The sequence below is a fragment of the Sinocyclocheilus grahami genome, unplaced genomic scaffold (genome assembly GCF_001515645.1).
Source record: "Sinocyclocheilus grahami isolate Dianchi unplaced genomic scaffold, SAMN03320097.WGS_v1.1 scaffold1036.1, whole genome shotgun sequence".
NCBI lineage: Eukaryota > Metazoa > Chordata > Actinopteri > Cypriniformes > Cyprinidae > Sinocyclocheilus > Sinocyclocheilus grahami.
Genome location: NW_015506215.1, coordinates 50,627 through 77,164, shown reverse-complemented (window position 1 = coordinate 77,164; position 26,538 = coordinate 50,627). Strand labels below are relative to the sequence as shown.

The 26,538-nt window shown below is 39.6% G+C and overlaps 4 protein-coding genes across 24 annotated transcripts in view; 2 read left to right on the top strand and 2 right to left on the bottom strand.

Moving 5' to 3' along the window:
• The window catches only part of caska (calcium/calmodulin-dependent serine protein kinase a), a 196,313-nt gene extending 192,510 nt beyond the window's left edge, over positions 1–3,803 (top strand). For 7 of the 16 annotated variants that reach the window (XM_016251266.1, XM_016251273.1, XM_016251264.1 and 4 more), the window contains 6 exons: positions 731–811; positions 906–986; positions 1,078–1,280; positions 2,002–2,085; positions 2,263–2,289; positions 2,881–3,803. In XM_016251266.1, the coding sequence (XP_016106752.1) occupies positions 731–811; positions 906–986; positions 1,078–1,280; positions 2,002–2,085; positions 2,263–2,289; positions 2,881–3,057 (653 nt within the window). In that variant the 3' untranslated portion in view covers positions 3,058–3,803. The remainder of the gene's footprint in view (positions 1–730; positions 812–905; positions 987–1,077; positions 1,281–2,001; positions 2,086–2,262; positions 2,290–2,880) is intronic. The other 9 variants (XM_016251270.1, XM_016251281.1, XM_016251278.1 and 6 more) reach the window with 3 other exon arrangements.
• Positions 3,804–5,987: 2,184 nt separating this feature from the next.
• LOC107565934 (nyctalopin-like) lies at positions 5,988–9,975 on the bottom strand. The gene is made up of 2 exons (XM_016251249.1): positions 9,961–9,975; positions 5,988–8,295 (listed from the first exon to the last, which is right to left on the bottom strand). Exons 1-2 carry the CDS (start codon positions 9,973–9,975, stop codon positions 6,853–6,855), a joined length of 1,458 nt encoding a protein of 485 aa, XP_016106735.1. The 3' UTR covers positions 5,988–6,852.
• On the bottom strand, positions 9,400–21,369 carry ddx3xa (DEAD-box helicase 3 X-linked a). Of its 6 annotated transcripts, none has more exons than XM_016251257.1 (18): positions 21,026–21,369; positions 19,672–19,723; positions 19,450–19,497; positions 17,347–17,523; positions 17,122–17,254; positions 16,587–16,703; positions 16,383–16,482; positions 16,145–16,280; positions 15,546–15,643; positions 15,340–15,441; positions 15,092–15,252; positions 14,856–15,000; positions 14,614–14,758; positions 13,098–13,279; positions 12,900–13,017; positions 12,662–12,815; positions 12,455–12,579; positions 9,400–11,164 (listed from the first exon to the last, which is right to left on the bottom strand). In XM_016251257.1, exons 1-18 carry the CDS (start codon positions 21,068–21,070, stop codon positions 11,073–11,075), a joined length of 2,130 nt encoding a protein of 709 aa, XP_016106743.1. In that variant the 5' UTR covers positions 21,071–21,369; the 3' UTR covers positions 9,400–11,072. The 6 variants fall into 6 exon arrangements, with proteins under 6 accessions (XP_016106743.1, XP_016106745.1, XP_016106744.1 ...); XM_016251259.1 differs by having other exon boundaries at positions 15,340–15,438; XM_016251258.1 differs by having other exon boundaries at positions 16,587–16,700.
• Positions 21,370–22,560: 1,191 nt separating this feature from the next.
• On the top strand, positions 22,561–24,861 carry rpl8 (ribosomal protein L8). The gene is made up of 6 exons (XM_016251263.1): positions 22,561–22,642; positions 23,263–23,406; positions 23,494–23,635; positions 23,720–23,938; positions 24,444–24,559; positions 24,666–24,861. The coding sequence occupies exons 2-6, from the start codon at positions 23,269–23,271 to the stop codon at positions 24,822–24,824; spliced, it is 774 nt and encodes a 257-aa protein (XP_016106749.1). The 5' UTR covers positions 22,561–22,642; positions 23,263–23,268; the 3' UTR covers positions 24,825–24,861.
• Positions 24,862–26,538: the final 1,677 nt, after the last annotated feature.

Here is a 26,538-nt window from a genome sequence, read left to right as displayed (position 1 = left end):
GTGAAAGCACCCTAGACTATATTAAAATAGAAAGCAGTCGTTTTAAATTATAATTTTTCACACTGTTACTGTTTTACTGTATTTTTATACAAATAAATGCAGCCTTGGTGAATATGACTTCTTTCAAAAACATTTAAAAAAAAATTTACAGACCCCAAAAAACAAAAACCGTCAAACCAAACATTTTAAATGCTGCAAGTAAATTTCAGTATAATTACATTATAATGTAGAGTGTTAACAAGTGTTATTAAATTCATAGTGTTTTTAAAGATTAACTGTGCATTAGATGATGGCAATGGTAATGTAAAATGTAAAAAAAGAGGAAATGTGCATACAAAATATCTCCATGTTTGACATCGGTGACAAGTTTGAATATGCAGAAATGCCAAGTGTGAGCGGCTGGGATGTGTTTTCTCAGCTCGGCTTCTGTGCTGCATTTGAACACTGCTGCAGTGGAGATTGAATGTCAGTCAGACACAGTATCAAATCCCCCATCAGGCCTGTAGCATTACATAAGCAGCCAAAACACATGCAGTCCTCATAGTCCCAATGAAAACAGAGAACAAATTACCCAAAAACATCCCCCTTTCCTTTGTAAGATTCCACATTTGTTTTTTTTACTTTAAACTGTTTTTTGGTAGTCTAATGACAACAGCAAACCGTTTTTGAAATTTAAGGTCAATCCCTCCCTACTATTAAATAACAATCTTGTATTTATTTATTTTTTTAGTGTTTGATCAACTAGATCTGGTCACATATGAGGAAGTAGTGAAGTTGCCAGCATTCAAGAGGAAAACATTAGTTTTACTAGGTGTGTATGTAGGTCTTGGTTAAATCCACATCTTACCTTTGTTAGTTGGCATGAAGCATGTCTCTTACATGTGTGGTTTGTTGTCGACTGGCAGGTGCTCACGGTGTTGGCCGAAGACACATCAAGAACACACTCATCACCAAACACCCAGACAGATTTGCTTATCCCATTCCACGTAAGAAACATTCCCAAATCACTGTCTCTAACAGTCCACACAATTGGTTACTGCTCAGCTGATAACCTCACACTCATTTCTGCCCCAAAAGACACAACCAGACCTGCAAAGAAAGATGAAGAGAACGGCAAGAATTATTTCTTTGTATCCCACGACCAAATGATGCAGGACATCTCCAACAACGATTACCTGGAGTACGGCAGCCACGAGGACTCGATGTACGGCACGCGGTTGGAGACAATACGCAAGATCCATGAGCAGGGACTTGTAGCCATACTGGACGTAGAGCCACAGGTGAACCTTTAAGTGCCCTAGAAGACAGTTGAACATTAACCTTGTAGGTCATTCCTCTTATGCAGTTTTGGTATTGCATATTTTCAGAAATATGTTCTGCTTAAGTTCAGGAACTTCAACTTTGCTGTAACTTTATTGTTTATGCAAAGAAAACTATTAAGATGAGACTTAATAAGATGGAAATAAAGACTTAAGGTCAGTTAGCCATTACTTAGTGAGGAATTAGGATATATCTTACAGTGTCAACTTGATAGTAGTTTAGATATTTAAACTATATTAAATATTATCAAACAAGATGGAATGTTTTGGATTGATATAAACCATCTAATACCAAAAAACTTTATGAAATCAAATCTAATTGATGTTAGTATCATTTGCATACCATAAATAATGTCATTACCCTTTAGGATGAAGTCTTTAGAGAACCGGTTATTGTTAGAAAAGACAAAAGGAAAGTGATGTTAAGACAAAAAATTCAGTTAGAGGAAAAAAAGAACTAGACAAGCACCTAGAATAATTTTCAAGTTAAAAGTTGCATTGCAAAACATGATCCGATCCAAGTGAAATTATTCAAAACCGATATTGTGCTAAAAGAAAACTGACAAATTTGATTGCATCTTAATCATAATTTAATATCATATCTCAAATATATTTAGACACATATGATGGGGACATAAGAAATGTAGTGCAATAACTCTGCCTTGTGTTCAAATTTTCTCAGGCACTGAAGGTTTTACGGACAGCTGAATTTGCTCCCTATGTGGTTTTCATTGCTGCACCAACCATCACTCCCGGCATGAACGAGGTGAGTATGCCATGGCATCTGTCACCTCACTGGCAGAACAACTCCACCTGACTTCTCTTCCTTCTTTCATTCAGCTACATCTTTCTTTAGCCACTCTTTCTTTCTTTCTTTCTTTTTGCATGCACCTTTTTTGGCATGTTTTTTAATTTCTTCTAACTTTCCTCACATCACGCTCAGCTTCCCAGATGGTGCAGGAAGCTGCCTGTGAGTATGGTCAACTAGAACCTAGTGCCTACAAAGCTCTTCCCAAACATGTTCCACTTCGTTTATGACCTTTATAACTAAGGTCAATTGGACAGACGGCTGTTTTTAAGAAAACCCTGATCCACATCTTAGTACTTATTACCATTTAAAAGTTGGTTCAGTAACCAGTATTTTTTTACTTTTTAATTTAATTAAAAAAAAATTAAATTTTTGCAAAAGTGATGGGAAAAATACTAAATAAAAATATTAAGTAGCACAACAGTTTTCAACATTGATTTCTGAAGGATCATGTGACACTGAAGACTGAAGTAATGGCTGCTACAAATTCAGCTTTGGCATTATTATTAAAGAAATGTAGGCTTGGTGAGATTAAGAGCCTTTTCCCAATAACAACCCCAAACTTTTGAATGATATTGTATATATACACTAGTACCATCCTTCCCAACTCTCCAATCCTCCGTTTATATCTTTAGGATCATAAATGAAATTTTCTTACATGGGCACGTTGTCAGAATTCATCCATTATCCTTTCAAAAGGCCCTTTTCCCTCTCATCATCTCTTTTACTTACTCTTCTTCTTTCATGCTGTAGGACGAGTCATTACAGAGGCTGCAGAAGGAGTCCGAGATCCTCCAGAAGACATATGCACACTATTTTGACCAAACCATCATCAATAATGAGATTGACGAGACTATTCGGCTCCTGGAGGAAGCCATAGACCTGGTTTGCACCACGGCCCAGTGGGTTCCAGTGTCCTGGGTCTACTAAAACAGCAAGCCCATCAACCTGTAACCTTACACCCTTCATAACCTCATACTTTGCGGCGCATCTCTGCAAGAAGAAGAAGAAAAACTTGCAACTTTCCCATGATGCAAACAGAAGCCCACCTCTGACGTTTAACAACAACATTGATGTACCTGCAGTGAGCCCAGTCTTGGCCCCTCACAGACTACCTAGACGTAGTGTTGTATTAATGAAAAAAAATCAATAAAATAAATGACTAAATATTGTCATGTCTATATAGCTAGGAGGCAACATTTTGTAGACGTTTGATTTAAAGAGACAGTATCCTACATGACGCATTTCCCTGAAAGGAATATTTTTATAGTTTTTATGCCCATATTTCTGTTAGTACCAGACTGAAAGTGCGGTATTCCTACAGCAGAATCCTCACATCTTTCATCTGTCCAGCCGTCCATCATGCATAATCCCACATTATCCATGCGGCAGAGCCCAGCTGCTTTAGCACAACCCTGCGATTCAGCTTTCAACCCTTTGCCTTTTTTTGGTTCGTTTTTCCCATTTCACCCTCCTCTACACGTGGATACTGTCTCTCTAAAGACGCACATCGATGTTTTCGAGATTTGAATGAGATCTCATGCATGTGAACATTCACGAGCGTCCATGCTGTCAGTGTTGGCTGTGTTCAGACCGTCGCCCACAGCAGAAAACATTCCGTTCGTCTGACTCTGGATGAACACATTCAAACAGCTGGAACCGGAGACGAGGAGAGAGAAAAGACCTATGCACATCCCTTGCATTCTGGCAACTTTGTAAACAGTTTATTTTTACCAATCATGTAGTAAAATGTGTTTGTAAATGGTCCAATTTTTTATTTGTTGTAAGATTAAGGGGTTCCGGGTGAAAATGAGTTTAGAAATGTGTCGTTTCAGAGTATTAATGTTGATTCAGAAATCCCATTTTTATTCTGTGCAGTTGTTTGAGGAAGAGGTCTGCAAAGCGAAAAGACAACACGGTCTGTTCCTCTGAATGCTTCTGTACACGACCAACTGTTTACTCGGAACTGCCCTGTGTAAATGGCTCTGCCGATGACGGAGCAGCGCTTTTTTTCTTAATATATTTCCTCTTATGTGGTGAAGCTCTCCTCTGTGTCTTCTGCTCTGTGTCGCTCATCCAGCTCTTTTGCTCGGCCTCTCTGTGTGAGTTGGCACAGACGGGCCAATGGAAAACTTTTGGTTCCTCTTTTACCCTTTAGTTTTTCCGGATTTCCCCAGCAGCTGTGGTGGTCACGCCCTGCCCGCTTGACTCTGCGTGACTGCAGTCGGGATCAGTGCCCAGTTATGTGTCCGAGAGCGACGCAGAGTGGGTGTTTGCTTGCCCAGTGGTGCTGTGTGTCGGACATATTTCTGTATGCAATAGCAACCGAGAGCTAGTGCGCTGCTACATGTGTAAAGTTTCCAATACGCTAATATTCAAGATTTGTATTTGAAGTCTCTTAATTTGAAGTCCAAGGCTGCATTTATATAATCAAAATACCGTAAAACTGTAATATTGTGGATTATTACAATTTAAAATAACTTTATTTTAATATTTTTAAGCATGTAAATTATTCCTGTAAACCTTATTCCAGGTCCTTCAGAAATCATTCTAATATGCTGATTTGGTGATGAAGAAACATTATCAATACGATTATTATCAATGTTGAAAACATCTGCATTTTTGTGGAAACCAAGATAAATTTTTTCAGGATTCTTTAAAGCATAGAAAGCTCAAAAGAACAATTTTTTTTTAAATAGAAATATTTTATGACACAAATGTCATTAGTCACTTTTAAACTATTTAATGCATCCTTGCTGAATAAAATAATTCATAAACAAAAAAAACTAGTGAATTTTGGTACTGTCATAGAGGTAAATATAAATGTTCATATATGTGACCCTGGACCAGATAAGGGTACATTTTTTGAAATTGAGATTTATACATCTGAGGGTGTATTGAAGGGGAAAAAAACTTTTTGAAATGAAGTCCTTGGCAATGCATATTACTAATAAAAAAAATTATGTTTTGATATACAGTAGGAAATTTACAAAATATCTTCATGGAACATGATCTTTACTTGGTATCGTAATGATTTTTGGCATAAAACAATTCGATCGTTTTGACCCAAACAATGTATTTTTGGCTATCGCTACAAATATACCCTTGCTACTTGAGACTGGTTTTGTGGTCCAGGGTCACATATAAAGAAGCAGGATTTATTTACGTTCTAATCCGAGGAGGCACAACTAAAGGGCACTTGGCATCACCTTCCTCCAGCTGGGTCGGGGTACGTCGTCTTGAGCTCACTAACAAACTGTGTTCCTCCTGAAGAGAGCTGCTTCTCATCACTGTTTGTGCCACAATCAAGAACAGAGGGTTGAAATGATGCCTTCCCAGTTGATGAAATACACACATGAATGACACCTTTCACCTGCAGAACCCTGACTGACAGATATAAGGCCAGGGAGGAAAATGAATGCTTTTAACGGTCATAAAAAATAAAATTTAAAAAAGGCAATTTATCAGAAACAATGGAATGTAAAACCGGAGCCAGATTTTGCATGTTTGAATTGTTTTTCATGAAAATGAGACAGAAATGGTGAACTTTATCTTGTACACATTGACAAATTTGTTTCTGATGTGTAGTTAACCAGTTTTAGCTGAAGAAAGTCACCACAAATAGAAAAACAGACTTTCAATCTTTCACCATTATTTGTATTGTTAAAAGAATAACCTGACAAGGTTGCATTATTAACTGCTGCAGTACTATAAGAGCATATTTCAAAAAGGAGCTAAACTTTATGAATGCATTCTCTGAGATAATTTTATCTTGACATTTTGATTTGATTCTAAACACCATGTTTTTTTGGGAGTCGAAGCCCTAATGCTGCCGTTAACTAACACATCAGTGGTTTAGCAGCACACTTTCAAAACGTTGCACCTGGGAGTCATTTTATTGAGTATTTATGTAACGATCTTTGTTTATTCAAAGTATCTCAATCACACAAACAAAAATCAGTGTTAAAGCACAATTACTAGGTCTCACACAAATCTCATATATTGAGTAGCTCAGAAGCTGCTGTCTCAGAGTAGGACATCATTCTGTGCACGTTGTGCTCTCTATCTTGAAGATATAGGCTCATAACAGTAAAACACCATGATATAGCCAATCCATTTGGTTACAATATGAAGCAGCTTACGTTACCGAGTGCACTTAAGCTTTACGCAACAGGAGGACTAATGCATTTTCCAGAACTGGAAACTGGCCCAGTTCAATGAACCGAACAAAAGAGCACAGCGTGTCATGCCATCTGGTGAAACGTTAGCGAGAAGCTTTAGCAGAAATCTACACAACAAATGTTACAAAGTTACACAACAGAACATGCACAAACGTATTCATACTATAGATGCGTTAAGATGTCAAAATCAAATCTAGATTAAAAAATGATATAAAAACATTCGTGCCACTAGTTCTCACAAAATGGCCTTCGGTTATACTTTAATCAATCCGCTGCATTGGCAAAACAAACAAGTCTTTCACAGTCTTATTTGCTTAAAACATGTTCCTTTCCCTTCAAGACCAGTTTCCACTCATTTAAAGAGATGATCATCTCCAACTCCATGATATCTGCCAGAATTTCATTTTCAACATGAGAAAACCCACCGCTCATGGCAAGATAGATCTAACGTTTCATCACGGCCCCAAACCCAAACATTTCCCATACTGGAAAATTACTTCCACTTTTGGATGCGCTTCAATCCCTTTCACTATTCACCAGACTCTCAAGAGACATTAAAGCAGTCAATCTGGACTTGAAAAAGAATCACAAGAAGAAACACAGTCTGAGGAGCTCCAGAAAGTCCACGTCCAGAAGAAACCTGACTCTCAGCAGGGTCCTGCTGGGTGCCATTCCTCAGACCATCCGTGACGTTGACCATCTCCTCCCTCAGCTCCTGCTGTAGAAGTTTGGAGATGAGGCTGTTGAACTTGTTCTCCACGGTGGAATACTCTGGAAGAGACGTGGTCAGGTTGAGCTCCGGGGGATCCAGACAGGTGGCGTTCAGGTGAGCATAGACAACTTCACTCAGGTCCAAGCCAGCCACAGAAGACGGAGATGCACAAGGAATGTCCCTCACCAACATATAACTCTCCATCCACTCCCTCAACCACTCCAGGTCACAGGTACACTCCCAGGGGTTTCGAAATAGATACAGGCGGCCAATGAAATAGATGGGCTGGAAGACGGAGAAGGGCAGAGAAGTCAGATTGTTGCTGTTGAGGTGCAGCGTGATGAGGCTTGTCAAGTTCTCAAAGGTGTCCTCCTCGATATAGGACAGCCTGTTTCGATCCAGGTACAGCACCTCCAGCTCCACCAGGTCACTAAACCATGTTTTGGAGACATTGGTCAACATGTTCCCACCCAGATTCAACATTTTTAAGTTGCTTAGGCCCTTGAACGCCTGCTGGGGCAAGTCGACCAACAGATTATCGTTCAGGTAGAAGTTCTCCAGATGCACTAGATCTTTGAAGGCCTCATCGTGTATCACATTTATGCGATTCTCCTGTAAGTTCAGGTACTTGAGGTTGGTTAGGCCCAACAAAGAGTTGTAGGCCACCGCTTCGATCTTGTTTCGCTCCAAGTAAACGTGCGTGAGGTTTTCCATCCCCCTTATGGCACCGGGAACACGTCGAAAGTTGTTTTGGAAGCACAGCAGTTCCTTCAGGGAGATTTGCTCCAGGAAGATGCGGTCTGGCATGCTGAACAGGTTACAGTCGGAGAGATCCAGACGCACCAAGCGCTTGAGTGCCGTGAAGGTGCGAGTGTGCAGGTAGCGGATGTACTCGTTGTGGGCCAACTTGAGCTCCAGCAAGTTGGGCAGCCCTTTAAACGCTCCCGGCGTGATGAAGGAGATGTTGTTGTGGTTGAGCGAGAGCGTCTTGAGCGAAGGCAGGGTGCCAAAGGCTCGCTCGGACAGAAACTTGATGCTGTTCTTGTCCAGGTTGATGGAGGACGCCTCGCAGGGGAACTCTTTTGGCAGGTCCATCATGTTGACGTGGTCACACAGGACGCTGCAGCTCTTCTCCTGGGTACATGTGCAGCTGGGAGGGCAAGAGCGTGTGCAGGCCCACAGGGCCAGGGCATGAGGGGGGAGGAGGAGGAGGAAGTACACTGGAGAGAAGGGAAAGAGATGTGTTAGAGGTTGACATTTAACCACAATATGCAACTAGACAAATTGTCATCTTGTCAGTACTGTATATTCATTAAGGCGTTGTTCTGAAATATTCAAACAAAATTAGTCACATGGCATGTGGGTCATTCTCAAAAAATGTTGATATTCCAACATTCACACAAACATTGTTTAATGATGTAACACTAATGACAGATTTAAATGAACCATATTTTAAACACACGTTTTCATGTTTTATGGGGACATTCCATAGGCGTAATGGTTTTTATACTGTACAAACTGTATTTTCCATTGCCCTACACCTAAACCTTATAGGAAACTTTCTACATTTTTCGATTTTCAAAAAAAACATCATTCTGTGTTATTTACAAGCTTGTTTCCTCATGGGGACCTAAAAAAATGTCCCCACAAGGTCAAAATGTACTGGTATTACTATCCTGGTGGGGCCATTTGGTCCCCATAACGTGATAAATACCAGGCTTGAATGTAAATATGCAAATGAATATTTTTTTAACATGGTGTGAATGTTCACATTTGAACAGTTGCCTAGGATATACTTTTCTAAATACGGTTTTAAACATCGCCAAGGCAAATAAAAAAAATAAAATAAATCAATAGGCAAGCATTCTTTTTAGATTACTTATTACTTTTGTTGCACCCAGTTGTTAGACCTTGTAATTGGGGTTATCCTCAGGAAACAACTACAAATAAAAAAAAAACTGTTAAATGATTATACAACCTCAGCGTTAGCCCCAACCTACTTACCAGTCAAGCATGTTTAGAAAAGGTTCTTCTGCACTGACAATTAATAAAAGCACATCCACAAGTTTGCCCACCATGACCGTGTCTGTACTGCTTCGCTCCAAGTGAAAATATGAATGGATTAAAGGTGCTATTGCTCGGTTTGTGTTTGTATGTGTGCACACATCCACTAACATCAGCACTCCCCTTCAGAAAACCATCACTTAATGGCAGAAAAATCCTGGGATTATAAGTGTTTAAAGCAGTACTCTGAAATCAAGGCGAGTAGAAATGACCCGCTGGGTAGAAATCTGTGTGCAAACAGCTAAATTCCCCACTGCTGATCGCCCTGGTCCCAAATAAATCCTGGTAAATAGTGAGAACCCTTCCCCTTTTGTAAACGAGCTGCGTATCTCCGGTCTCCTGACGCAATATTTGGAAGCTTGAGGACATGCACTAAAGACACGCACTGTATATATAAAACTTGAAATGTGCAATAAAAGAACTTTGTAAAACTCGATGGGCACAACGCACACGGGCCTAGACCTAACTTAAGTAGCACCATTCAACTCGAAGTTCTCAATACTGTCAGTGCATCTGCTTTAAAACATCATTTAAAAAAAAAAAAAAAAAAAGAAAGTCAAGGCACAACTCACTTGAGAAGAAAATCTATTGCACTTGCGATAAATGCCTTATTTCTCCTCCGCTCGACTGCTTCCGTCCGAAGCGGAAAACTGGCTCCTCGGCCAGTGGTTTAAGTTCACATCTAACCTGATGAATTTCAGGAGCTGACAGCATTCGTATTCCTGGTGTCCGGCCTCGCACAGAACAGCGGGACTCGATACAGAAGCGAAAATGGTGGCCTGTCTAACTGCACTCGCGTCAGGCCCAATGCAAAACAAATTCCCGGTTGGGATCCACCAGTGCCTCAAAATGAACTCTCGCGCTGCCTCAACCTACCAAAAAGGGAGCCATGCCTGCTGCGCAGCTTGAAAAGAGGAGACGTTTGTATTAAAAGAAAGCCTGCAACAATTCATTCGTCTTCTCTCCTTGACCAAAAAACAAAACACTAGCATGCGTATGTGACCAAAGCGGTCATGAGGCTAAGGCACGGCCGCTTTGGTTCTGTGGTCCGTTTGTAGCCATTTGAACTTCACTTTCAGGATGGCAGGCATTTTTTGTTTTGCTGACATTTGTAAAGAAACATTTTATCAAAAAACCTTGCAGTTTTTCAATAAATGGCATCTGCTTCTCTAAAATGTTGTTTCGAGAAAGAAAAGTAGTAGTTCACAAAAAATGCTGCCCACTTAAGAGTAGCTAGCATAAGGTTCTTACTAGCTGCCATAACACTGTCAAGTCAATTAAAACAAGTGGAGTAAGAAGTTCCAGCATTTTGAATTATCAAACACTGAGTGTTTCCAATATTTCGTCATGAATATCACAACTGGAATGGCCTTTTCAAGACAACCGTATCCCTAAAGAGGTGTCTCTCCAGGATAGAGTGAGCAAAACAAAAGGAAGTCAGACCGATTTGTCCCTCGTGACACAGATGCATCACAGAGCGCTTCTGCACAGCACCTGTGATGTGTTTTACTTTGTGGCTTGTATTGTTGGCTTTGTGATATCGATGGTGATAATTTGACGTTCAAATGGAACAGCGACTCTCTGAGTCACGTTATCCCAGTATTTGCCAAGGTTTGATTAAGTACAAGCTTTCAAATGCCTTTACAGCAAAAAACTAAAACAAAAAAATTAAGCTCTTGGCAAAGTTCACTCGACGAAATTAACAAAACTAAATTCCTGTCTATATTCAAAAAGGCACAGTACATTCACATACAAATGATCCTCTTTTTTAACAAAGAAAAAGTCAGAAACCTAGGTGCTGTAATGGATCAAATACACAAGTGGGCATCCTTGTTATTCTGCTCCGGTTTTGCCACAGATCAGCTCCCTTTAGAATGTGGGCAGAGAATCACAGCGTGTAATGTACCGAGTTCATAAAGCTACACAGGGGGTAGAGTCTGGCTATGATAACATGTGGTTTCCGTTCGGCTAGTTTGGCAAACGTATATTTAGCTGCCCCACCAGTCCACCTGGGCATAGTTTCCTCCATAGTTTCCATAGTTGCCCCCGTAGCTGTCACCACCGAAGCTCCCAAAACCACCTAAAACAGACGATGAATTCAGGACTGTCCACGGACTCAGTAACACTTTACAGTAAAATTAAAGGGGTCATGAACTGCCTTTTTTATTTTCTTGTTTATTTTGTATTGTTCGCTGAGGTTCTCTTAAAATGTTACCAAGACTTTTACATTTAAAAAAAAAAAAAAAAAAAAAAAATTGTAGAAGTAATAGGCTATTTTCAGTCCTGTTTTTGAACGAACACGCATCGCTCTGTTTGAATAGGCGTGGCGAATTGTAGACTCTGCAGTAAACGCCCACTGCTATGATTGGCTAGCAGCATACATTCATTCCTCATAGATGGACGCTGCTGTGATTTAGGTCAAAAATGCATAAATACTCGGTACATATCAAATGATCTGTTTAACAGAAAGCAATAGTGATCACGTAACGACAACAGTTACTCACACTTGTGTTGCGACATTACTGTCGGATCAAATATAGTTGGCACACCATTGTCTTTTAGTTTCTATTTTTCTTAAAATCCTGTGCTGAATTGTGCCTTGTTTGTAAATGAATCAGTGATTAAATGAAGTGAACAAAGGACCAAGTTCTTACTGACGAGGTCTGGCACTTCTAAAAAAAAAAAAAAAATTAAATTAAAGTTCATCAAATAAAGTTTATAATTTGGTTTCTGCACAGACCTGCGTTTGCCGCTCTTATTCACCTACTACAAGTGTGAATCGGTGGGCGGGGCTAAACAGGCAGCGATGTAGAAGCAGGTGTTGATAATCTTCTGTGGAGGCAGTGTTTAGTCACACTAATGATGTAATAAAAGTAGCACATTCCGTCGTTTTGGGAGATTGGCTTTAATATATGTTTATAGGCTAGACCAGTGGTTCCCAATCCTGGTCCTGCAGAACCCCCAATGCAGCACATTTTAGATGTCTCCCTATTCAAACACACCCGATTCAACTCATTAGTGAAGACTCCAAGACCTCAAATGTGAGTGTCAGATAAGAGAGACGCCAAAAACGTGCAGTGTTGGGGGTTCTCCAGGACCAGGATTGGGAAACACTGGGCTAGACTAACAAGTAAGTTTCAGAACGCAAAGCTTTCGGGTTATTTTTATAGTACAATGACCTCTTATGTCAAAAGATCAATGCAATTTTGATTTAGCAGTTCATGACTCCATTAAATGCCAATGAATACTGTAAAAATGTTGTTTACTGTAAGTTTATTCATTTAGGATAAATGTTAAATTTAAAAAGTTAACTAATTGAACATTATTATAAGTGGCAAATCATAAGATGGGGTTTTCAAGTTAAACTAACCCTTATTGCCTCCAAAACCTCTATTCCCTCCATGGCCACCAGTGTTGCGAGCACCACGGTTGTTGAAAGCATTGCCACCTCCAGCCATCTGGCGGTAATCCCTGGCCCCAAAGCCACCAGAGAATCTGCAGAAGAAGAGTAACGTCATGAACCTGGAAAATACATAAACCCACTGGGGAGATCTGGAGAGCTTGGATGTTTGCGTACCTCTTGGGGCGTCCACGGTTGGTGCTCTTGTGCTGGTGCTCATAGGCTAGGTTCTCAAGCCAGGAAGGCACCTCCTGTTTGGCCTCCACCAAGATGTCCAGCAGATCTTTAGTGATGTTGCTGTTCTTATCATTATAGAAGGATGTGGCCAGTCCTGAAAATAAATCACTCTCTCAAACAGAGTTCCTGGCAAAAACGAGAAATGCAAGATATTTCCAAAAACGACAGCAAAACTCACCAAGGTTTCCTACACGGCCTGTACGACCGATGCGGTGGACGTATTCCTCAATGTCACTGGGCAAGTCAAAATTGATCACGTGTTTCACGTTGGAGATGTCAAGGCCACGTGCTGCCACCTATCAAGGCAAAAACACAATCAGATAAATAAGCTTGAGGAAAACCACAGGCTTCCAGTGAACTCACAAACTCTACTCACAGCGGTGGCAACCATGATAGGGCAGCGCCCAGAGCGGAACTGGTGGAGCGCTTCCTCACGGTCACGCTGAGACCGGTCACCATGGATACTGGTGCAGGCATAGCCTTCGCGGTAGAGGAAGTCCTCAAGAGCATCAGCACCCTTCTTAGTCTCCACAAACACCAGTGTGAGAGAATCCTTGCCTACAAAGACAAGAATAAGTCACTATGGATAAAAGCAGCTTGCAAATTAAGAAATGCTTTTGTAAGCTTAATTATCTGCATTCAATGCAATATTAAACACAGCTTGCTTCTTTACCGTAGTCGAGTTTTGGCATGATGGCATGAAAATGTAGAACACACTGCCATTAATATGTCCCACTACGTGACTTCATTCCCTCCTTTTAAGCTACTAAACAGCAACCTTCTGCTACAGTCTTTGCTTCGATAATGTTGGCATGGTAACACTGACCAACGAGACTTATCTAAAAGCATAGGTGTCTCAGTGCTGTGTTGCTATGGATATACATAAGAGCTTCACCAAGTCAGTCAGTCAGTTTCTACATGTTTACTAGCACAACAATAAATCAGTCTTTATCTCTTTAGTGTCACATTTAAAAATGACTTCACAGAGATTTAAGATGCTTTTAAAAGTATTTTTAAGAAAAATGTTATTCAAAAGCAAATGAAATTATAGAAGCGATTAAAAAAAAAATATATATATATATATATATATATATATATACCATACCACTATTTATTAGGGATAGCAAGATTCACATTTATGCATTGGCAGAAAAAGTAATGATGTGATGCATTGATTTGGAAAAAAAAAAAAAAAGAGGGCGCATCGGACACAAGTTGGCATCTGTACCATGATGCATCGTTTATAACATTTGCATCGGTAAAAATTGATTCATTTATATATAATTATTACTAGACGCCAAAAAAAGTGGGCAATAATTTGTGCCCAGTATTTTATATATGTAGATTGATTTCTCTTCTCTAAACTGTTTCTCAAGTGCATTCTCATCACTGCTGCTATGTAAATATGACGTGTCACAAAACTACGGAGACTGAGGTGTTAGATGTCAGAAGGCACTTAAATTAATTCATGACTTTGTCGGTCTGAACTAAAGAAAGAAATGCGAACTCTCTTTACCATATTGAATTGCATAGCATCATATTTTTTTTCCCATTGCATCATATTGCATTGAATCGCATGGTGTTGAATCAAAATCAGATTGCACTGCATTGTAATGGGGTGAATCGCATCTCATCGGTAGCTGCTTCATATCAATCTTTAATGTATTGTATCATTGGCTATGCATCGAGATGCGGATCGCATCAGCCTCAGTTATGGAGATGCACATCCCTACCATTTATGGTATTAGTTTTAAAATCTAGTTACACAATACAATAAAATCTATACACCCATATATATCATCACGCTGAGTTGACCAAATCTGTTATTCCTGAAACAAGCTATCAAGGACCCAATGACATTGTAAAACATTGGCCAAGGGAAGGTGATTTACCTGTTGCATTAAGCAGGTCAAGAAGGAAGGAGCGCTTGTCATTTTCTTCCACCCAAACCACCTTCTGGGTGATATTCTCTGAGGTGGAGCCCACACGGCCCACAGCCAGGAAGATGTACTCCTCCAGAAAGTCACGGGCCAGAATCTTACAATATAAAAGGTACGGATGCAGTTTTATATTGCGATCAAATTTTATTTAAAATTCATAGTGACTCTCACTGGTAAGACTCATGTATGCATACCTGGATCTCTTTTGGGAAGGTGGCACTGAACATCATGGTCTGGCGAGCACCTTTAGGAGGCATGGTGTCCTGCTCCACAATACGTCTGATCTGGGGTTCAAAACCCATATCGAGCATTCTGTCTGCCTCATCCAACACCAGGTATCTACACAGAATGTATAAAGTCATTTTTCTGAACTAAGACATATTTGAGGTCAAAGAAAACCTACAATCTTTCTGCTACTAGATTCACTTACTTGCAGTAGTCTAGGCCAATCTTGCCCCGCTCCATCATGTCTACCAGACGACCCGGTGTGGCCACTAGCAGGTGACAGCCTCTTTCCAAATCACGGATCTGCTGCCCTATATCTGCGCCTCCGTACACCACACACGGGCGCACTCTGGAGCGGTAAGAGAACTGCAGAAGATGACAACAAAATTAGTTGAGGCGAGCTTAATTTAAACCAACTTTTGCTAACCTGTAGCTGGTTTACCAGAAACATACCTTTCTGGCCTCATCATAAATTTGAAGAGCAAGTTCTCTGGTTGGAGCCAGAACCAGAGAGATGGGATACTGCTTACGACGGCCGTACTTCCCATTCTCCTGCTTGAGAAAGACCAAAACAAAATGCTTTCATGACAGAAGCAGAACTTCTTTCCGTCACCAGACTCCATGCACAACTTCTGGCCAATAAAGAAATGTATAGCAACCTGGGTGCTGGCTTGGGTGGCCTGCAGTGCCTCTCCAGGTCCATCAGTGTAGATCTGACTAAGGACAGGAAGCAAGAAGGCTGCAGTCTTCCCCGAGCCTGAGAAAACGAAGCACATTGCTCTTCACTGCTCATACAGCTGCAATTTCATCTTCATGGGACAGCCAAAGCCAGACTTCGCACATTCAACCTAGTCAACATTGTGGTTTATTCTGACAAAGCCCTGCCTGCTGAGACCGGAAGTAGAAGGGGTACATTTTCAAAAGGATCAGTCACTCTACTCTTGGCATGAACTTGGGCTCACAGCTTCTCATTTTACTCAAGTCGATCAGAAAATCATTTACTTAATCAGCAGGTCAATGTTTACATTATGTAAATGACCCACAACATAGAATGCAGCATCAGCAGTCTTAGCAGTTCCTACTAAATTCAGCTAAAGCTATTAACATTGTCAAACTGTGCAAAAAAAAAAAATGTATCCTAGTTTTACTTTGTCATCACATAATTGCAAATATAGTTGGTTCAGTTCAACTGGCATGCAATTTTAGACCATTTATCCCCCCGTAGACAGACACAGTGGTCGACTGTCTAATGGCCCACCTGTTTGAGCACAGGCCATCAGGTCCCTCTTGGTCTTGATGATGGGGATTGCATACTTTTGAACAGGAGTAGGCCGTGTGTAGCGGGTCAGAGTGATGTTGCTCATAATGATCTCGCCCATGTCCACATCATGGAACTGAAAGACAAATAGAAACCATCATCCACCGGTTTCTTTAGCAGCCCTCCACCTTATTTGTTTTGCCACTTGATTCAACAAGGCACTGATTATTAGGCTTACACTCTCAATATGCCCAGGACTGTTTGTTCCAGTGGCCTCCACAGGAATGTCATCATACTTCTCAAAGTTAATCCCCGTGTTGCTCCCAGAAAACAGCTCCCTGTCGTTTGGAGGGGGAGACAGAGGACAAAACAATGGCTTAAATCACAGAGACAGATGGACTAAGGAGACAGGACACAGTGCGATTAGCAGCGGGCCACTTACTGTTCCAGACGCTCATTGGGGGACAGTGGCTTTGACCAGTCCTCTTCATCTCTGGATTCTTCAACCCAACGACTGTTCCCTCCTGTTCCTCCTCCAAAGCCTCCACGCTCATACCTGCTAAGAAACATTTGTTTTTAATAAAATCACGGCAGCACAACGCAATGAATACTCAATTTTTACATGATCTATTACTTCTAAGCACACTGCATTAACAGGCTTAATCAATCACCCCATTGTTTGGAAAAGTAGTGCATAACCAAACCAAGCCATTTTAGGCATCATTTAACATGTAAATTTAGGCACCAGAAGAGGAATCTGGATTATTACATATATGAGCAAAAATGTCAAAATGCCCATCTTGACGTGTAGCTTCATAAACATTCTAAAGTGAACATACACAGTTGGGAGGTTGAGAACCTTTTACTTACAATACTTAGGTTAGTATTACATTTTGCCATATTAAAATAGGTGGTGAAAATCTGTGAAATTTCAATAGTATCTAAAACAAATGTTACAATACTGCACTCTTCCTCACCTTCCTCTTGAGCCAGCTCCTCTATCATTGAAGGCAGACTTCCCTCTGTCAGAACGCCCACCAAAGCTAGTGTAGGCATCACTGTTTACCACAGAGTTCCAGCCTCCATCTTTGTTCTCATAACTGCCATAACCTGCAATTTCATTATGTTAGACGATTAAAACATGTACAACCTGCAAAACAATCACTCTTCTATAATTTCAAAGACTTTTAAAAAACTCTCACCCGCATTATGCATTGGCTGGTTGAAGGAACCACCGTTCCTATTTCCACGAAAGCCACCACGTCCACCTCTGTCATTACGAGGAGGTCCACGGCCGAAGTTTGCAGTCCCATTCATATGACCGTCTTGGTACCCATTGACAAAACCATTGCTACGACCGCCGTCCCATCCTGGAGAATCTTTCAAAAAGGGACAGACAGGTAGAGAACGTGAGGATACTGAGGGAATGGCTCTAATTTACAACTTGGCTTAAAGCCAAGACTGGTTTCAGTGATGGTTGAGTGAGTGGCAGATGTGAAAAAGCCAGTAAGCAATTTGCTCCTACGGCAACAAATAGAACAATTCAAGCGTGTTGCAGACCAGACAAACAGGTTCATGGCACTGCTTTAAAAAAATAAATAAATTAAAAAAAATTTAACCCACACACAGAAAGAACCGTGGCATATTTGGCCAAAACGGGCACTCCGTGTTTACAAAACCATGTGAAAGAAAAACAACCTGTTCAGCCATCCCAGTGACTCACCCAACTATTCCTTTCTGAGAAAAATCCAGTTTAAGGAACAAAGAGCACACACACTCTAAAAATCACATCATGTGATTGTTTATAGAGCAATGTACTTTATCAAACAAGGTCGTGACATGCACACAAAGAGAAAAATCTTATAAGCACTAGAGCCTATACAGATGAATCACCACTTAAACTGGAGATCATTTTCTGTCCGAAAACCACCGAAAGCAGGCCAAGCCATGCCACGGTCTGATGCTCAAAATTTACCAGAGCGATCAGCCCAGCTGATAACACTGGCTGCGTCCTCATTTCCATCGGTGGCTACACTGCTGTCGGTACGCGCAGGAGAGGCTGCAAGTGACACACACACAGAAATTAGCCTGGATTGTGCTCATGCAGATGCATACCCACTCTTCATTACTCCAGTGAACAAAAACAGGCCAAAAACACAAATAACTTGCATATCCGACTTCCTCAGATGTGGTTATACCACACAACCAAACATTAGCTTTCCAAACTAACTTTAAAAGAACACAAATCACTGCTAACCTACTTGCTAATCAGAAAGCTAAGGCATACTGTCAAACAGACGATGAGGAATCATCAAATATCACAACTGTGGCAGGCAGTAAATGCAATAGAAGTCAAAGTAAACAGCAAACAATCCCTTAAGTAAAAAATATTTGCCTACAGTCTCACAACAAACTTGAGAGAGAGAGAAAAAAAACGCATCAGGAGTTGGACATGGTGTCTCTTGGCAAGTATGAAAACAAACAATTGACATGGCAGCAGTGAAACGTCAAAGCTCAGATCAGTTGATCTTGCTAATTGGCATGAACAACTTACGTAGTGGTGCAGTTAGAGCTGTTAACATATGAATCACTTAGTATAACTTTAAAAGAACACAAATCACTGCTAACCTACTTGCTAATCAGAAAGCTAAGGCATACTGTCAAACAGACGATGAGGAATCATCAAATATCACAACTGTGGCAGGCAGTAAATGCAATAGAAGTCAAAGTAAACAGCAAACAATCCCTTAAGTAAAAAATATTTGCCTACAGTCTCACAACAAACTTGAGAGAGAGAGAAAAAAAACGCATCAGGAGTTGGACATGGTGTCTCTTGGCAAGTATGAAAACAAACAATTGACGTGGCAGCAGTGAAACGTCAAAGCTCAGATCAGTTGATCTTGCTAATTGGCATGAACAACTTACGTAGTGGTGCAGTTAGAGCTGTTAACATATGAATCACTTAGTATATAAAAAAACACAATTAAAAAAACACAAAAAAAAAAAAAAGTCTCAAAGAAACTTTTTTTTTTTAAATAGTCCAGGTTTTGTAGTGATACTAGAAAGCCCTGAAAGACAGTTAAGTGTTTTTGTCTGTCAATATGTATTTTCACATGACAGTTATTGAATCGTAGACATCCAAGAAAATGTTAAAGGCACCCATTCAAATTTTTTTTTACAGCAACTCAAAAGGACAAAACTCATATTTCAAATCCTAAATATTTGCAGGCATCTGCAAATTTCCAATTTGATAAAACTATTTCTCACTTTATCCACCGTTTGTAATGTAAACCAGCATAACATACCATTTTGTGATGCGTCTTTGTTTCTCAAATGAGGAGGAATGTAACGCCCTGAAAGAAAATAAACATTCATCTTTATTATAAACTTGCATTTAAAATGTGCACTTCAAACTTCCAAAAAAAAAAAAAAAATGCAAATACAAAACAACTATGTGGAGGATGTTTATGCTTTGCAGGCATTCAATCTGAATGTGGTAAAAGCACTAAATGAGATGAATCACTTACGACCAGAGCCAGCACCCTGTCCATCAGCTGAGTTCAAGTCTAAGACAGCAAGCTGAAAGACAGAAAGAGCAAAGTGGGCCACAATTAGTACACTACCAGCTACAAATACAGTGTGTAAACCAAAAACAGTACTGAGTCAGAGGAATTACAAACCTGTATGACTTTTTCTTCAATAGAACACAAAAGGAGACGTTTAGCCTCAATCACCTTTCCATTTTAGTCCACATCTTTTGTTGTTTTTCATGAAAATAAAGTAAAAAAATCTGCCTTACAGCTCTTGTGTTCCATTGAAGAAAGTCAAAAAAAAAGTTCACAACAACATTAGGCATGAGTAAACAATGACAGTTGTGACCACTGACAAATCTTAACCTTTATATGTAGCCAATTTCATAACTGCATCCATTTTGAAAGTTTTAAAATGCTTTGTCACGAACACCATCTTTCAGAGGGGTAAAGTATAATTAAACAGCTTTGATCACGTGACTGTTTACATCAGCTATGTAAAAAATGTCACATGAAATTAAGACCGCCTGTGTGGTCATTTACAGTTGACAACTGTATAAAATACAAAAACTCTTTTAGATCCTTTAAATTAACATTTGGTCACAAATGTAGCTGCTGGGATTAAATTGGTTAATCAAATTTCAAAACGCCTGCCACAAATGTTTGGCAAGCCTTCATGGCCCTAGTCAAGCCTAAAGCCTTTGGTCATGAAACCAAGAAACACTTCGAATTGGTCATATGGTGACTCATCTAGAAATTGCTTAATAGATAAAACTGATTAAAACCATCATCAGCCCGTTATTCACAGAATTATTCAATCTTATACAATTTAAAGGCTGCATGGTAAACAGGCCGCAGACTCAAATGTCCGACAGATTTCGACGCCATGCGTTTTTTAACAGCATCTCTAAAGAGACGAACTATTCTAAAGCTTTTACATAAATAATAGAAACTTTATTTAGTGTTACGATGACGGAAAAAGTTCAGTGCTGATGTTGATTCTGGAAAGCCGGTGGCCGAAATCATCTAAACTAAAGAGATAAACAGGAAAAGGCGTCGGCTATGTATCAAACAACACTTTAAACTCCAAATGTGGACAAGAGAACATAATTGTGGTAATACTGTATCTCTTGAATTCTCGATCTTCAATGAAGGAAAAGATTACAACACGAGGAACTGCGGCGGTGTCTCGACACCTAAAGTTACCGAGGTGCCTTCCTTGACAGCATTTTTGAGGCAAAGCAAAGCCGTCTATAAAGGCAGCTCACTAGGTTTTACGACGTAACGTTAGCCTCCGTGTCAAAACCAAGCGATTACAGAGCTCGCGTTTTTAAACATTTTCACAGCCTACCTGCTGGTCTAGACCGTGTGAACCGTCGACGACCACATGACTCATAACTAAAGAGAATAAGTGAGGATTACTCCTTTATTTCTGTGAAGCTGTTTTTTTGTTGTTGTCTAAAGGATTTCAGCCAAGTCTCCTTTTACAACGACGTCACTTGCTCTTTTTGTAGTCCTGTCCTTCTCCAGGGGCTTTTTGTGTCAAGACCACCGTAAGGAAAAAAGAAGGAAATGTTAACGTGTAAGTTACCCCCCTTCAGTCCTTGTATTGGCACAATAAATCCCGCAATGTGAAGTTTCTTTCGCGATGTCTGTGTACGCAGCCCGGCGTGTGCTTGTGCTGGGGTTGTTGGCTTCAGGCTAAATGCCATTGGATCAGCGAACGGAGGAAAGACGTCACGGAGACCGAAATATCGCGAGATGTAGCCGCCTCCGGGCACACCGTGTCAAAAATACGTATTTTGTAATGTTCTGAGCTTTGATAATCTTCCACTTTGTACACTTTGTACAGAAGAACGTTTCTTCTACTTGTGGTTGGCACTTTGATGTCCTCCTTGATTTTTATTCACTTATTTATCACGTGTTTATCATTCATTTCAAATGCTTTCTATATATAAAGGTAAATATATAACTCGTGAACAGGTCATTTTCAAATGATGTAAAATGGTAGAAACACTGTATATTTAGGATGCATAAAATGCTATCTGAAATGAATCAATGTACAAAATTTGAGAATAACGGTAATAAACAGAATTAAAAGAGAAATGTGATGGAAATGACACTGTGATTGAAATATTCATGACTTAATAAATGACAAGAATTTTGCGATGGACACGTAATGGACAAATTACATACACTGAGAGTGTGAGAGCCTTTTGTTGATAACAGGCATACGTTTAATGAAGCACAAAATGTGCAATAACATAATTTTTAGACAATAGACAACGATTTAGCCATTTTAGTCCAGTGCCTCTAAATATCGCTATATTTTTATGGGCGTTTTTTTCAACTTATGGCACTTTTAAGTCCCACTTTTCACAAGATTTTCATTGTGAACTTATTTGTTATGCATTTATTATTAATTTCTGAAAATGACACTGAATGAAATGATAAGACTTCTGTGATGCACATTAACTGTTTGTAATTATTAGTGGACAAATTAGACTAGTGTGCGAGCGAGAGCCTTCTTTAGGTTAAAACCAGAAAACACCACCAAAATATACAATAGCATGTTTTTAAACAGCAGACAACAATTCGATCCATTTTGTCCAATACTGCAACAGACAGATGATTGACCCGATGCTGCCTCCTCATGGTTTCTTTTCATACTACCTTGTGTACCTATATACAGCATATGCTTGTTATTATCATTATCACGATACATACACCACGAAGAAGGTAATACTATATTAAATAGCATATTGGGAGCAACTATGCTTGTGTCACCAGTGTAAAATAAAACGCTCGGTGCTTTAATTTCAGATGGTTCCCATGTTCAGCCTCTAGGGGGCGGACCACAGACTGAACACACATCCGGGTACTTGAGCCCCCTCTCCCCCGCCCATTTCTCCGGAAGAAAAGCCCCACCGTTCCCTTTTTACTTCCTCTTTCCGTCAACGGAGTTTAGGTATGAGAAACAATCTTCTGTCTCTGCTCAATCTGATTGCAATCACCGTTTAAAGTTCACCATCCACGTATACAACAAGCCGTATAATGTCAACATTTTACTTAAGGTCATATCTGCTCCCTTCTGGGTCTCTCAGTATTGAGACTGAATGTGATATTTATAAGAGTAGCGATGGTGTATCTGCGGTCATGTTGTGGCCTAGAGCGCCGGGTGACTCGGCGGAGTTTATTGCAACTAAACAGGCTTAATACATTTGTTAACCAGCGAATAAGTATGCGTTCTTAATCGTGCGTGGGTTCGCTAGTTAGTGTGGGATACTGTTAACTACAAGCTATTCGTAAGTCATTTATGAATTCATTATAGTGGCTGTCAGTGTGTTAAACGAATAGTTGTCTTAAAATTGAAATTGTTATTCCCAATTTCAATGTCTTTATTCCGTCTGTTGAGCAAAACAAGCAGATGTGAAGCAGCCTGACAGCTTATGTGTGTATTTTCATTGCAGCCTTTTCTTTGTAATGTGAGTGGTGACCATGTGAGTTGTAATGCAGAATGAAATACTGCCTCTATGTAAATATAGCATTGAAATGTCTTATTAAACGTGTTATTGCTTATTTCTACAGGCCGCAATGGGACGTGTGATCAGGGGACAGAGAAAAGGTGCGGGCTCCGTCTTCAAAGCCCATGTCAAGCACAGAAAAGGTGCTGCTAAACTCCGTCATATTGACTTTGCTGAACGCCATGGCTACATCAAGGGGATTGTGAAGGTAACATTGTGAAAAATGAAATCTTGAAAAGACCACTTGTCATCTGGAGAGGGAAGTTGCAAAGAAAAATTCTGCTTTTTCCTCTAGGACATCATTCACGACCCTGGCCGTGGAGCTCCCCTGGCTAAGGTGATGTTCCGTGACCCATACCGCTTCAAGAAGAGGACAGAACTGTTCATTGCAGCTGAAGGCATCCACACTGGGCAGTTCATCTACTGTGGCAAGAAAGGCAAGGCATTTTAAGTTGAGAAATGGTCAAACAAACATCCGGTCTTATGTGCACATGTTGATCAAAGTGATTGGACTGTTATAGCCCAGCTGAACATTGGCAATGTGCTCCCCGTTGGCACCATGCCTGAGGGTACCATTGTCTGCTGTCTGGAGGAGAAGCCCGGAGATAGAGGCAAACTCGCTCGTGCATCCGGCAACTACGCCACAGTCATCTCCCATAACCCTGAAACCAAGAAATCCAGAGTCAAGCTTCCATCTGGATCCAAAAAAGTAATCTCTTCTGCAAACAGAGCTGTTGTTGGTAAGCAAACATGAAGGTTTTTGGTTAACCTATTGTGTTTCTTGCATGGTTATAAATCAGATTTTATTGATTTTAATTTAGTGAAATCCTCAGACTTTTTTTTTTCTAATCTGTCATAAAGGAACAATTTTCTTTTGTGGTGCTTGCCGTTGAGTCTCTCCATTGACATATGCTGTGATCATAGGGATCTATAATTTGAGAATATAATTTGTGGATGTGTTCTCTAGCACAGGGTTTCTCAAATTTGAAGGGGTTTGTAACTTGAAGAGCTACAGACGACAAAAATTTTACATTTAATTTTTCAAATTATTAAAAACATCTGAAAGTGAAATGACAGATGTTAAAATATGAACCACCTAAATCTCAGGTGGTGCTTTAAAATGTCAGAGGTTCAACTCTCAAAGTTTGGGAATCCCTGCTATAGCAAATGATTAGGGGTGTTTGTGTTCAATTTTGAATCTCCAAGTCTTAAATATAAACTGAAGTCTATTGCCTCTTATTAAAGGTGTTGTTGCTGGTGGTGGTCGTATTGACAAACCCATCCTGAAGGCAGGACGTGCATACCACAAGTACAAGGCCAAGAGGAACTGCTGGCCTCGTGTCCGTGGTGTGGCTATGAACGTAAGCAAACTTCATTTGTATTTCTTTGTGATTTCAGGTAATTTCAGATTCTGATTTGTTGCCTAAATGCTGGTTTTAAATCTGACCCATGCTGTTTGTTCTCCAGCCTGTTGAGCATCCATTCGGTGGTGGTAACCATCAGCATATTGGCAAGCCCTCAACAATCAGGAGGGACGCACCTGCTGGACGCAAGGTCGGTCTCATCGCTGCCCGTCGTACTGGCAGACTGCGTGGAACAAAGACCGTCCAGGACAAGGAAAACTAATGTGCATCTTCATAATAAAATGTGTCCCAACAAATTTCATTTGCCTTCTGAGGTCTTTTTCATAGGAACACTGCACAACATCAAAAGCATAAAAACAAACACTGTTTAATCAAATTAACAAAAGAAAAAAAAATATATGTATTAGAATGGCACATAGTACCTGCTTTTAATTTTACATTTGTAATGGGTGAATTTTTAGAAGTTAGAAGGGTTCCGTCATAAAGAGTTTCTACTGTCAGTAAAAATTTAATTTTAAAGTGGTATACAATCCTGAAAAGGTCTTTTAAAATATTAAATTATTTTAAAGTATAGTAAAAGATATTAAAGTATCAAATTATACTCTGATCAGCTGGAAACCCATTATACACAAAAATATAGAACTTTTGAAATCATTCCGGTCTGTAATGAGTAACAAAAATGTGTGGGAACATTAAAACAAGGGTATGGAAAGTTACAGAATCACCCATTGGTCTTGTAGACAACATAAGTCTTTGATACAGAATATATAACTAGTAATGACAAGAACTTTGAGTTGATTTATAAATGTGAGTCATATCCATGTCTGGGCGGCAAGACAAATTTCTAGTGTTTTTTCAAGCAGTCCACAGTTGTGCTCAGTCTTCCCAGACTCGCTTCATTCCCTGCTGAAAAACAGTTCTCACCCTGCACATATTAAGAATGGCCTTATGGGTGTTATGTTAAGCATGGCAGGTGAACTCTGCAACCTACCCAACAGGAAGAACAATTTAAGTGTTCTCAGGAATCTGTTGGAAGTATTTGCCTTGGACTATTAAAGATATTAAATTCCAAGAGATATACAGGTATATTAAGCAAAAATAATTTCCCATAATTCAACTTAGTATTCCCAGGATTGTTGTATTCTGAGGAAAATGTGTTCATGTAGGTTTAATGGATTTTATTTGTTGCTGTGTCTTTTCTAATCAGAGACAGCTTAAAAAGAAGTATATGGTTTTGGAATAGCAGTCCAAACTGGTTTAAAACAAGTACAAGTGAATTCTTTTCAACTACAAGACCAACACTAAGAGGTTTATAAGCATGTTATTGACATTCCATAAAAATACTTGAAATATGTGCCCTGGACCTCAAAAGAGTCATAAGCAGCATGGGCATATTTATAGCAATAGCTTTCCTTACAATACATTATATGGGTCAAAATTATAGATTTTTCTTTTATGCCAAAAAATCATTAGGATTTTAAGATTATGTTCCATGAAGATATTTAGTAAATTTCCTACCATTAGTATATTAAAACTTAATTTTTGATTAGTTATATGCATTGCCAAGGACTTTATTTAGACAGCTTTAAAGGCAATTTTCTCAATATTTAGATTTTTTTTTGCATTCTCATAATCTAGATATTCAAATAGTTGTATCTCAGCCAAATATTGTCCTATCCTAACAAACCATACATCAATGGAAATCATATTTATTCAGCTTTCAGATAATGTATACATCTCAATTTAGAAAAAATGACCCTTATAACTTGTTTTGTGGTCTAGGGTCACATAAAAAAAAGTGTTGTCTGTCAATATTCTCAATCAATAAATTAGAATGTCGTGGAAAAGTTAATTTATTTCAGTAATTCAACTCAAATTGTGAAACTCGTGTATTAAATAAATTCAATGCACACAGACTGAAGTAATTTAAGTCTGGTTCTTTTAATTGTGATGATTTTGGCTCACATTTAACAAAA

What these genes read in the sequence shown, in the direction of transcription:
- ddx3xa (XM_016251257.1), bottom strand. Translation starts at nt 21,070, where the DNA reads ATGAGTCATGTGGTCGTCGACGGTTCACACGGTCTAGACCAGCAG. An exon ending in CCCAATGAGCGTCTGGAACA is followed by an intron (nt 16,483 to 16,586) that starts GTAAGTGGCCCG and finishes TCCAAACGACAG; the next exon opens with GGAGCTGTTTTCTGGGAGCA. An exon ending in TTTATGATGAGGCCAGAAAG is followed by an intron (nt 15,253 to 15,339) that starts GTATGTTTCTGG and finishes CATCTTCTGCAG; the next exon opens with TTCTCTTACCGCTCCAGAGT.
- rpl8 (XM_016251263.1), top strand. Translation starts at nt 23,269, where the DNA reads ATGGGACGTGTGATCAGGGGACAGAGAAAAGGTGCGGGCTCCGTCTTC. An exon ending in ACATCAAGGGGATTGTGAAG is followed by an intron (nt 23,407 to 23,493) that starts GTAACATTGTGA and finishes TTTTTCCTCTAG; the next exon opens with GACATCATTCACGACCCTGG. An exon ending in CATCTACTGTGGCAAGAAAG is followed by an intron (nt 23,636 to 23,719) that starts GCAAGGCATTTT and finishes GGACTGTTATAG; the next exon opens with CCCAGCTGAACATTGGCAAT.